This window comes from Pteropus vampyrus, unplaced genomic scaffold (assembly GCF_000151845.1).
Source record: "Pteropus vampyrus isolate Shadow unplaced genomic scaffold, Pvam_2.0 Scaffold125, whole genome shotgun sequence".
NCBI lineage: Eukaryota > Metazoa > Chordata > Mammalia > Chiroptera > Pteropodidae > Pteropus > Pteropus vampyrus.
This window is the reverse complement of record NW_011888906.1, coordinates 1,373,477-1,386,277: the sequence shown is the minus strand read 5'-3', so window position 1 is coordinate 1,386,277 and position 12,801 is coordinate 1,373,477. Positions and strand designations below refer to the sequence as shown.

Here is a 12,801-nt window from a genome sequence, read left to right as displayed (position 1 = left end):
AGATAATCAAAGACACTAAAAAATTACATGCCACAGGCAATTATCACCATGGAAATGAAGAATACAGACAACATGAACTGCAGACATTCTGAAAAAGCAATCAGTCGCATTGACCCGGGAAATCAGGAATGATCTGCTAGAAGACTGGATAGAAAACAGGCAACTAAAAAGATCGGGGCAGGTAGAATAGAAAGCAAAACAACAAGAATAAAAGCAGAGAGACCAGAATGTAGGAAGGTATATGAAGACGAGAAGACTGAGAATTAGGGAAGGGAGGAGAGGGGACAAGAAAAGGGAAGGGAAGGAATAGAGAAATTTATAACTGGAACTATATTTAAAAATTATTTTAAAAGAGTAACAGCTATGCGCAGGATGTGAGTGTTGGGGACAGGCAGATGGGAGGCAGGATGAGTGGGTCATTGGGGGCTGCAAGGGGTGGAAGGGAGCCAGGCCTGAAGAAGGAAGATCTGTTCCGAAATATGACACACGCACGAGTCCAGAAGTGAGACAACAAGGGTCAGAATCAGGGCAGTTTCACTAGAAAGAAAAAAATGAAAGATACCTGACATATTAACAAGAATGACAGGACTTGCTAACTGCCAACTGATATTCCAGGTATTTTATGAACATCTTTTGCTGAAAGAACAATTATTAGAAGGTTCGTTTTACTCATCTATAACTGAGCAGCTGACCGACCATCATGAGTAATTAAGCTTTCTGTATCTTATTCTTTCACTATCTAAAGTGATATTTCCCCCCAACATGGGAGTGCTGTAACACTTAATGTGTATAAAGAGCTTACAGTCTTTGGACAAAACTCTTTCATGCTTATAACCTTTATTATCAAAGTAACCAGAAAGCTTGTTGAAACAAAAGACCACGTATCATACTCGACACCTGACACATAGTAAACTAAAACACAGTCGTCTGAATTAATTTTTTTTAAAAAAGCAGGCTACCAAACTAACCCCTAGAAACCTTGACTAGCAGGAATTAGTAGTTCCCCTGCTCTAAAGACTATAGTAGTTGCCATCATAATATCCACTAACTTTAAAAGTCATCATATGCCAACATTGTGTTACTGAATTCTCACAACAGCATTATAAGCATGATCCCCATTTTACAGATAAAAGCTAAAGCCCAAAGTGGTTAAGTAACTCACCTCAAGGTCGCTGCAATAATAAGGAAGAATGGTAGGTTCACCTGCTTCCAAAAATAAATTTTTTGCCTCTACAATTCATATTAATGCATAGGAAAATATATATCAGGTTTAAACAGGGCTAGATGCAGGTAAATTCTAGCTACTGACCTCACTGTAATCACAGAGAAAAGAACTGTCATTATTTCTAATATAAATTATTAAAGTTATAGGAAAAAGAACAAAAAGCTGACAACTTCCTCATTCTCATCTAAGAAACTCCCACATTTATTCTCTTAAAAAGCTTAATAGGCATAACATTTCATCTATCCACCTATCCATCCATCCTTCTAGTCAACTGTCCACTCACTGCAGAGTTAGATGTTTAAAAGACAAGGATGTAAATCAAGCACGCAATAAGTACGATCATTACAGCCTCTGAATGACACCATGCATGGCTAAGTACTTATTAACTAGTATGTGACGACTAGTATGTGACTAATTAAACAACAGCCTTAAGAGACACGTGATTTATATATCAAAGAACAACAGATAAAAAGTCAGAGCAGACATGAGGACAGGGGTCATATCATAGTCATCTTTACTTAATATTTTCAGTGAACTGATCTATCCTAAAATTATCACTATCCAAGAAATCTTGCTGAAGCCCCTTTATTTCCTTACAGCTTAGTTTTTTCATCTGTAAAATGGTGGTATGATCTCTGTCCAGCCTATCTCGCTGAGGAATAAATGAGGTCACGTATGTCAAAGGCCAAGTCAAGTCAAGGTACTGAGAAAACAGGAAAGCACTATAATAAACACTGTTAATCAAGTCTTCCCATGGAATGGCCAAAGTCCCCACTGTTGCCTTCATTTTTCTTAAAGCCTCTAAAAATCTAAATTTTAGATTTTAGCTAACAGCAGCATGAGCCTCTCTTTTTGGGTCACAATGGGTTGGGAGATCTAATTTTACATTTTAGCTATACCACAGACATTCGGATTAACCAAGTCTTTTTTTCAGCCACTACAGTCTTAGGCCAGGCATCATATTTTTCCTTGATTAGTCTTATACCATGCTCACAAATGTGACACATTAAACCTAGGAACATTTTTTTAAAGGAAAAAAATTGACAATGGCAGTGCTTTTTATAGGAATCGGATAAACGTCTAACTTTTACCAAGCAAAGTCATTTCTTATAATGTTCCATTGGATATCTCCTTGCCTGCTCTCCCGCCTCAGCTGAGAAATCAGAACAAATCAGTTACCAGCTACCAGGTCTGGTAAACATCTCATCAATCCTACCACTCACTAATTTTACATAAATTCCCAACTTTCACTAAATAGCATTTCAGCAAGGCAGTAATGAGTCCATAATTGTAATCATCCACTCCTGGGTAATATAACAGGACCCAGAAGACAGAGGTCATTTGAAGACCAGAAACAGGAGTAAGAATAGAAACTAAAGATAGACAGATGAACTCTCAATCTTGATGAGAAAATTCAGCATGGTCTGCCACCTATCCAGCATATCTTCACAAGCAGACTCTGGGCATGGGTGATAGGTTTTTCCACTGTAGTTACAATTTCATTTCACAAGGTAAAAGGCTCTCCCGTCCAAGTATAATAGGAAAACAGAGAGCCTGTCTCTCTACGAATTACTAAAACACAGTTTTTGATAGCCTATTTTGTCATGTCGAGTAGAAAGGCCACTCCACTCACTCCCTCTGTACCTGTCCACTACCGGAACAATAAGCTGGTATAATAAGAAGCGAAGTAGAAGAAACCAGGTGGGCACAAAATGGTCCACAACACAATACCTCTTAGAAAAAAGGGGGTTGTCTACTTCTATTTTTTGGCTTTAGACATCTGTTTTGGGGCCTGATCTCATGCAGAGTCTTGGTGATACTGAAACTGAACATCATTCTTATTAACCTCCAATAAAATGTGTCCATGAAGAACGTTATTTACAAAAATAAAAAAAGATAAAGGGAAACAAGATGTATGAAGCAGATGGCTTTTTTAAAAAGTCATTTCGAAAAGGCTTAAGAAAAATAAACCAGTATAGATTCAGAATATATAACTGAATTAATGAAACGAATAGGGAGCTTTTTAAAAAATCTTTTTTCTTTTATTCCTAGACTACAATAGTGATTAGGGAGGTATAGCTCAACCAATGCAGATGAATTTCAAAACACAGACAAAATGGTCTTTTTCTTATTTTGAAACAGCTGACTCAGAGCTACCTAGAATGAATCTGGACTCTTAATTTTATCCCAATCCTAGATCAAACTAATAGTGATTAGTTTGATTAATAAATGTTGAATGAATGCAGAAAATGCACTCATTCAACATTAAGTACCTACTAAGTGCTAGTGGGCACTATTATGTCACAGGGAAAATGTCCAAAGCAGGCTACAGCCACCCTAACCGTCCAGGGACATGGACTTCACCTACAACTCACCAACAAAATCAGAAATGACAATGAGAGGTCCTTTTCTTAGATTGCCATTTTTTGCACTTTTTACCTCATCCGACTTGTTTCGGAGTATATTTAGATAGCTCAAACAAACAAACAAAAAACGGGTGGTTTATCAGTACAGATTATCAGGGAAGTTAGACTACAGAAGAGAAAAAGAAGTATATGCTTTTCACTGTAACTTTGATTCTGAAAATATCAAGATGAGACTAGATTCCAGCAAAACGACAGCTCAGAGATATTCAAGTGTCGTTAGACAGTACTTACAGAAAAGCACTGGAGCCATAGCCAACTCCCTCCCAGTCCAATTAGAAGAAAGCCCTTAGGAGACTCAATGCTTTCCCAGCCCTATTCCTGCTCATTAACACTGGGCCTCTAACGCAAGGCGCCCCTATCGTACACACCCTCTGGGATAATATGGTGTGTCGCAGTCAGTGTGTTCCACTTCGGCGTTCTCAAACCCGAACGGCTCAAGTTCAATTGATCCCATCTGGTTTATAAAAACTCCGCCTGCTCCTTATTTTCCAATTCCCACAGTAATTCTTCACAAAATCCAACAGGACAACTTTGCAAGTAAGTCCTCTTGGCTTTCTAGAGTCTGAGAAAACTAAGCACTAATTTAGAATAGTGCTAAGGACCACTCCCTAAAATTATTCCAGACAAAAAAGGGCTGTCCCATCGGCACCAGCGATCCACTTGGTAACCAACAATTTAGCTACCTTTCCTGTCTATTAGTATGCAACCCACTGTACTGATGCCTTAACATTACGAGACCTCATTTTTCTGAATCACAAACGGATGGAGAGAAAGCAGACTTTGAATAAATTGGGTTTAGATTACTCAATATTTTTTATTAAGGAATAGGGCACTTAGCTGGGAAGCAACAGTCGTGATTTTTTTTTAATGAACCTGATATCCGCTAAGTGTGTGGTGACTACATGAGCAGCCGGCAAGAACATGTCAGCTTCCAGTATGTGAGGAATGGCGACTTCCACTGCCAAGATAGAGACCATGAAAATAAACTTGAAACGCACTCTAATCTCCACATCTATCAAAAGCTTACCTAGCTCCAGTGCCAAATTCCCCTAATCGCCCCCAAGCCAGAGATGACCCACACCTTCTCAGAACTCCGAAGGCATTTCCTGAGCATAACACTCCAAGGGCACTTACCATCACACATAGTAATTTGAGTATTTTTGCTATCAACTTGGAGTTACTGTTTCTTGTTTCCCTAACAGAACCCAACAGGGCTTATTATACTAAAGAAGCAGCTAGCAAATGCTGTGATCTACCACAAGGACTCTAGAAAGGATTCCACTGACTTGTCATCAAATTGAGAACAAAGAAAATGACACAGAGAAATAGGATACGTATGGATTTGGTGGCTTGGTGATTTTTTGGGGGAGGAAAGGGGGGTTCGCAGAAGGGGTGGTCAGCCACCATCCAGGGTTTCATCTTCCCCTTGTTTTAGACCTCCTTGTTCTTTTAGGCAAATTGAGTAAATGTGGCTTAAACTAGGCTACAAAAACTGTTTGTTTAGTAATATTTTAAGAAAATATCTTTAAATGTACCTTTGGTTTTATTTTTCTGCAGAAGCACTCCAAAAGATCCATTTAAAAAAGTGCTCTAAACATGTGTAAATGATTTATGTTAAAGGAAAAATTGTTTTAAAAACAATATTCCTAAAAGCCAGCAGCTACTCGCTCTCCTCTTGTGCCCTCTCCTCATGCATTCAGATGTGCCCCTCCCTCTCTGCCCCTCACCCCCAGAGATGCTCTTCACAGACCAGAACTCCACTCTGCAGCCAACCGATGGCTGGCTCCAGCCTCTCAAGGGGGAGACGGGGCACAGAAGCGCTGACAAGCCCACACCAGCAGCAGCGATGCAGAGCCCCAGAAGAAACTCTGAAGCTGCTTCTCACGGTTGAAAGGACGAGGCACAAGCTGTTTTCTCACATCCTCTGCCTCTTAAGGTTACAGCAAGCCAGGCTCTGATCCAATTAAAATCCCTATAGTTTATGTTTTCTCAGAGAAGGACAAAGCAAAGATGACCTGTGCTTGCTGGGAACGTAACCATCCGTGTATGGTCTTGGTTGATAAATGAAGAGTTAAAAAAGATTAAAAATTTAAGTCATGACTGCCATGAAATTGTTTATTCATGGTAAGGTGTTTCGTGCAGTTACAGCTGTACAACAGTAAATTGTTAACAACCGTTTCCTGAAGAAAAATTTCCATTATAGATCACAGATAAGACAAGAAGCAGAGTGCAGTGTGGCTGAGAGATCAACATTCCAACCGACTGAGGATTTGTTAGATGCAAGTCAAGAGGACCTACCCTTTCCTGAAACCACTTTCAAGAAAAATTGTACTTTGCGGAAGATGACATTTACCCTAATTGCTGCATCTAATTAAAATTAGGTAATTAAAATTTTTTTTCAAATGCACTTTAAATTTGATGTAGGGCATAATTAAAAATCAGATTTTTTAAAAATATATCATTAGGGCAGCAGGGTGAAGGCTGGCACACAAGAAGCGGGGGGGAAAACAGTATAGCTCTCAGAAAACAGGAGGGAAATGGCAGTCTGTCAAAGTTATTACAGGGGGACTTGTTTTTTTCCTTTTTAAAGACCAGAACTTAACAACTTGGAACATCTGTGCCCTTGCCTTTCCCAAGCATGCTGATGTCGAGCAGCACATCTTATGTCAGTCTTCTCCTTGGCAGGAACCAGGCTGGTGAATCAGCAAAATGTCAGTTACCTTCAGAAAGCTGCTACTATTATTTTGAGTTAGTGGGAACAGGAAAAAGATGAGAGCGGTGTTTCCTTTCCAGAAACAAAATAGGTGATTTCTGTATTAATATACAGGTAATGAATGACTGATTGCAACTGTCAGGGACATAGGAAATCCTAAGGGGAAAAGACTCAAGATGCACTAGAAAGAACTATGGACTAGAAACCAAGGGCCGGGAGTGCCAGTCTCAACCTCAACAGTTAGCTGTCCAACATGTAGCGCTCAGACTTACCACTAAATGAATAAATAAGGTACTGGGCTAAGTCATCTCTAAGGTCTGTTCGGATTCAGAAAATCTACTATTCTGGGTAGGTGTGAACTGGAATGTGAAGTCACAACTAGGACTCTTAGTTACTAATTCTAGGAGGAGCAGTTAGTACCCAGAACAGGGCTAATCATATGTAGTTACCCAATATATGACTGATGCTGCTTAAACATCCAGTATAGCCTATGCTTCCTCAGGGCCTAGCACAGTGCCTGCTACATAAGAAGCACTCGAAGCATGTCTACTGAATGAATTCATAAGACCCTACTGAGTTCATCCAGAAACAAGCGAATTGACTAGGGTTCTTAGACAACCCAGAACTCTGCAGTGAACTCTGGGGAACACTCATCAATCTGGAGACTGACACAGTGATTCTTAATACTGACATTACATGAAGTATCAGAAATAGCTTAAGATCACCCTTCAAGAAGCCTGTGTTAAAATTATTCACTGATTTATTTCTATGAGAATTATCAGGCAGGAAAGAACCTAGTCAGACATGCTCTCAGGAGAGAGATTACCAGAAAGATGAAAATAACATGAAGCAGCAGCAGATTCCCCATGAATATCACTCAAGCAGACTAACTACATTTGTCTCTTACCTTTGAAAATCTGGATTCTACCAGAACAACTATTGGAAGAGAATTTACTTTAATGAACATAACCCTGGCTACAGGCATACCAAAAACCTTTTGCACTAAAAATATTGCACATCTGATAGCAAAGACAAAGCATAAAATTGTTTTCAAAGTCATGATTCAGATTCGGTTAAAAGTAACATTTACTAAGTGCCTACTATGTATCAGAAACTGCTTAGCACTTATATGAGCTCCTTTAATCCTCTGGAAAACACTGACAGGCAAAGTTATTAACTATATTTTTGCAGATGAGAATACTAAGGGCTAGAGGAGCACCAAATTTCATACAAAAATATGAAGCAAGGAGTCAAATCTAGATCGTCTGTCTAATGCTGATTCAACAAATATTAAATGTTATTGTGCACCCAGATTTTTTTTAAGGACTGGGAATATAGCAGTGGATAAAACAGATAAAAATCCCTTTCTTCCTGGACATTCCAATGTGCTTTCCATCATGGTTCACCGCATCCTCTAGTCTCAACTACACTGTGCCATCTGCTCGCAGAATAATGTCTAGCTCAGCATATTCAAATCCTGTCTGGCTTCGTCTCCACGATGGGACTCCAAATCAAGATCCTGAAAAATTAATGTTGTTAATGTATAAACAGATACATTACAATGAATTCTAATATTAATAAGAGCTAAAAGGACATTTAAAGATTGTCCAATAATTATTCATAGATACGAACCAGATTTTTGAATATATAAAGAGCAGTGTGTGTTTCAAGATGGGCGATAATTAGAATGGAAATAGAACACCAGACGTGACAGCAGAGACAGACAGGAGAATCAGTGAACAGCATTCCCCCATGTCAGCCTTCCTACCGAGGACATATCTGAAAGGATATCTGTATTATCATGTCCAAGCAACCCGAGAAGAGACTGAACAGCATTCAGCTCCACCAGAAGGTGGTACAGGTCTGGCATGGTGGCTACCACGTGCATCTCCTGAATGATGTCATTTAGGTCCAGCTCAGATTCCATGAACCTAGGAGGAGAAAACAAGATAGCATCATTAAAAGGAAAGGGGTACTATCAGCACTGAGGAGCAAACAGCAACAGAATCCAGAAAGAGAGACAATCTGTCAAAATGTCTACAATAGACCAACCAAGAAGTACACTCATCTAAACATCATGCTGTCACACAATTTCCCTGGGAAATCGATTTCCTCATTACAAAAATCAATCTTGGATTCAGATCTCATTATAGGGTTCCCTTACTCTTACAGATACAAGTTGCCTTTTAGAGGCTCCCAAAGCATTTTGCAGCATTAAGTGATCCACCTCCAAGTCCTATGGATTAGCTAACATTACCCCTTGGTGTGGGAATTTGCTCTATTGCCCTGAACATAGTTATCCTACTAATTTGAAAAGGGTTTCTGCCACTTCAGATCAAGGGCCAATTACTTCCCTTACTTATCCAAAGGAAGAAACTGAGATTCTGCTGCCATCCCAAAATACCCTTTCCTCCCCAACACCCCTTCCAGTGAGGCGATTAAGAGGTAGATCTTAAAGTAAAGCAGATCTAGTCTCTGGCATCCTGTAATCACCACCACATCTTACATAGCATAAGGCTTCACTCACATGATACTTCCACACCTGAACCTTTCAACAGATCCATCCATGCCCTGGCACTAAGAACAGAACTGCTCTGCATTCATCACTGCATGCCCACCCCCAGTGTCTGACATTTAAGAAATGCCCACCAAGCTTTTGATGAGCAAGACATGAAGATTTGTTCCAAGAAGGAAATGAGCTAATCTATGTAAAGCAACTGAACAATACCTGACTGAGTGACTGAGAGGAATCAGCGGTTAAAGACTCTGGAGCCAGATTGCCTGGATTACATCCTGACTTAGGCACTTACTTAGCCTCTCCATGCCTCAGTTTCTTCATCTGTAAACGGGATAATAAATTTACCTATCTTTAGGACTATGTAAAGAGTAAATGAATAAATACATATAAAGCCTTTTAAAATGCCTGGCATACATAAACACTGTATGCTTGCTCTCATTTCTCCTTCATTCTATGACTACCACTATTGTTATTCTAATATGTCTATCTCCCCTGCTAAAATGTAAGCTTCTTAAAGACAGAAATTACATATTTTGTCTCTATATATCCACAGACGCCTGCTTAATTGAACTGAGAGCTCAAAGAAAAGGGGCATAAAGCAGGGACTCATGAAGTCACAAAGTCCTCATTGACCTCCCGATGCTGAGGGCCTGGTCAGAGACCACCTCTCCAGAAATCTGGACTCCATAAGAAACTATATCTGGAGACTATAATTCTTTAAAACATGCCCATATTTTAGACAATATCTCTTACTGTTGTTTTTCCCCATTTAATATTTTTAATCATCACAGTTACACATTTTTCTCTGATTATAAAATACTACTTTTAGTAGAAAACTGGGGAAGGGAGAGAGACAAGCCCTTGAAAAGTAAACAGAAATCATCCATAATCTTATTAACCAGAAATAACCATTGATAATATTCTGGTATATTAAGTCATTTTTCTCAACTTATACCCTGTTTCTCCCCAAAAGTAGCCTACGCAATAAATAGTTCTGTATTCGATTTTTTGCTGTTGTTCATATAGGCTGAAAAATTCCCCTTATCATTAAACATTCTTCGACAACAAGAAAGGCCAGTATCGGACACTGCTGTCAGCCTCTCTCCTTCTCCCATGGCAAAATCCCTCACTGAGTACAGCATCCTTCCCTGCTGAGCCCAGATGCGGCTTCAGAATCCTCAACACGATGCTCCAAGAAGAGACCACCGCTCAATCACAGAGTGGGTACAGAAATGAAGCCTATCTGAAACTCCTGTGTAAATAATACATTTTTTAAAGCTGCATGGTATTCCCCATGTACGTATACCATACTTTATTTTACCAATCCCCCTTTGTCAGACATTCAAATGATACTAAGGTGCATGTATTCATAATTATGGTGTTAGGATAAATGCCCAGGAAGGAAAGTGCCAAATCAAACAGTATGCATAACTTAGCAGATTTTGATATATTCTGCGAGAAAAGTTCCAGTAGTGGGGAAAGTTTCCCTCACTCTCTTCAAAAATAGTATCTGTTTAAAATCCCCTCCAGTTTGAGATGAGAAGTTTTTTTTTTTACATTTCTGAGTCTAAGATGGTTGAAATTTTATTGTTTACTAGCTATATTTGTATTTCTTCTTTGCCCATTTTATAGCAGGGTGCTCATCTTATTTATTGATTTATATATATACTGTATATTAAGGAAATTAATTTCTGTCATGTTATAAAAAATAAACGAGAAAAATATTTGCCCTTTACTTATTACATTGTGCTTTCTGACAAAGTTTTTCAAAAGTTTAAGTAGTCAAATCTTTGCCTTTATGAATTCTATTTTACATGTATCCTGAGCTAGATTTTTTCTATGTGAAGATCAGATATATTTTATGGTGTACTTTCGTGTTTATACATATTTAAACGTTTAGGACTAAATAAATCCGAAATTTATTTTAGCATTATGATTTAGGGTAAAGATTTAACTTTATTCTCTGCAAATGCTTGGCCAATTGCCCCAACACCATAATCTTTTTTTCCAGATTTGAAGAAATGCCACCTCTCTCATACACTAAATTTTAATGTGTACTCTAATCTGTTTATGGGCTTTTCACTCCGTTTCATTGATTTGTCTGCAAATTCCTGAGCCACGACCACACTTCTACATGGTTATAGCACATTTTATGGCTTTTAGTGCAAAACACTCCCTTGTTAGTCTTCTTTTTCAATGCTTCTTTGTCTATTCTCACCTGCTTATTATTCCAGGTAAATTTCAAAATTATTTTTGTCAAGATTCCCCTCTGCCCATACCACTTTTTTGAAGGGTCTTTCCACTGTACTTACAAATAGATTACCTTTTTAGATTCCTAGTTCCCCACCACTTAAAGTGTGGAAGCCAAATCAGAAGAATCATGACTTGGAAGGGCTGGTGCAGAATTCAGATAGTCCATGGGACAGTCGAGCTACATAATCTTTGAACCTAATGGGCTCAGTAAACCTCTAAGGCTTATTTGCCTTAAAAGGGTACTTTAAAAACAAAAAAAATCTGATTTCTGGAGAGTAACTTGACAGAAGATTTTTACAGCTCACCAGAAAGAATTGGCAAGTGAGACTGCACACTAAATAATAGTAAACAAAATCATGTCGAGTGGAAAGGAAAGATTTAAGGATTTGGGTGGTAGCGAAGGAATGAATGTCAGCCTGGAGAGAAGCCTCTGGTGGTATCTTACAGGGCTCCTCCTTTGGCTTATTTAGTTCAACTATATTATTTTATTGTTATTTTTTGACCAACAACTTGGGTGACGAGATATAAAAGGCAAATTTAACAGATGTCATGTAACACAAAGCTTATAGAGAAAGTGAACACAGCAAAATTAATTCAAAAAGTTAGCAAAATTAATTCAAAAAGTTCCTGAAAGGCAATGATGGTGGGCCAAATCTAACAAGAGAAAAATTACCTACGATCCATACAGAGAGCTGCACTGAACCAAAAAGTCAAATACAAATTCATGGGACAGGAAAGATACAATTTAATAAAAGCACAAGTGCAGAAAGAACTTGATGGTTTTAGTTAACTGTTACCACAATATAAATCAGACTGTGAGATAGTTCTGCCAGAACAGAGACTACTTCTCATTCATGTCTGGACACCCAGCACTGGACACACTCCCTGGTCCCCAATTCAGCAGATGACCGACTGTCAAATGAAGGAGCAGAGGCAAAGTGACTGCCACAAATGCTACTGTGGTTGGGCCTTAAAAAGGAGATAATATAGAGTTATCACGCTGATGAGATGACCCTAAAAGTTTGTGACATCTGTTATGAGGACCACACTTTCGGAGAGACGGAGAAAATAATTCACAGAAGTAACTAAAATTATAAGGAATCTAGATATCCTCACATGTGAGAATTTGTTGAAATTCTCTTTTCATTCTGAGTTGAAATCTTATAAGTCAGAGCTGCCAAGTGATGAAACAGGTTTCTTTGGAAAGTTAGGTCTTTGTAACTGGGGTTAGCTAATAGAAATATTTTTAAAAATCAAGAATTAGAAGGGAGAATAACTGTACCTTCCGGTACTTTCCAACTTTGAAATTCTTCTACATGTGCAGTCTTAACCCAATGTTTTTTAAGTTTAGAAAGTCAGAAAATTATCAAAACAAGCAGAAACTAAACTGTGAGCAAGGAAACAAAAATATCAGTGGGGTCAGGGGTTACATGGATAACAAGATATAGTGGGAAATACCTGGATTTGAGAATGAGATTGACGTGATGTGAGTCACACCCCTCGCCACACTATTAGCCATGTAATCACGAGCAGTGTGTCAACAAGTATTTACTGAGCACATGCTAGGTGCCAGTCACTGTGCTAGGTACAGAGGATAGAACAGATAACAAAATAATCCCTGTCCTCATGGAGCCCCTAGCTTATATCAAATAAAAACAATATATTA

At 38.6% G+C, this 12,801-nt stretch overlaps 1 protein-coding gene across 1 annotated transcript in view; it reads right to left on the bottom strand.

The window, feature by feature from the left end:
• The window catches only part of CTNNBL1 (catenin beta like 1), a 141,320-nt gene that overhangs the window by 90,498 nt on the left and 38,021 nt on the right, over positions 1 to 12,801 (bottom strand). Inside the window, exon 4 of the mRNA XM_011366593.1 lies at positions 8,156 to 8,295. Within this exon, the coding sequence (XP_011364895.1) occupies positions 8,156 to 8,295 (140 nt within the window). The remainder of the gene's footprint in view (positions 1 to 8,155; positions 8,296 to 12,801) is intronic.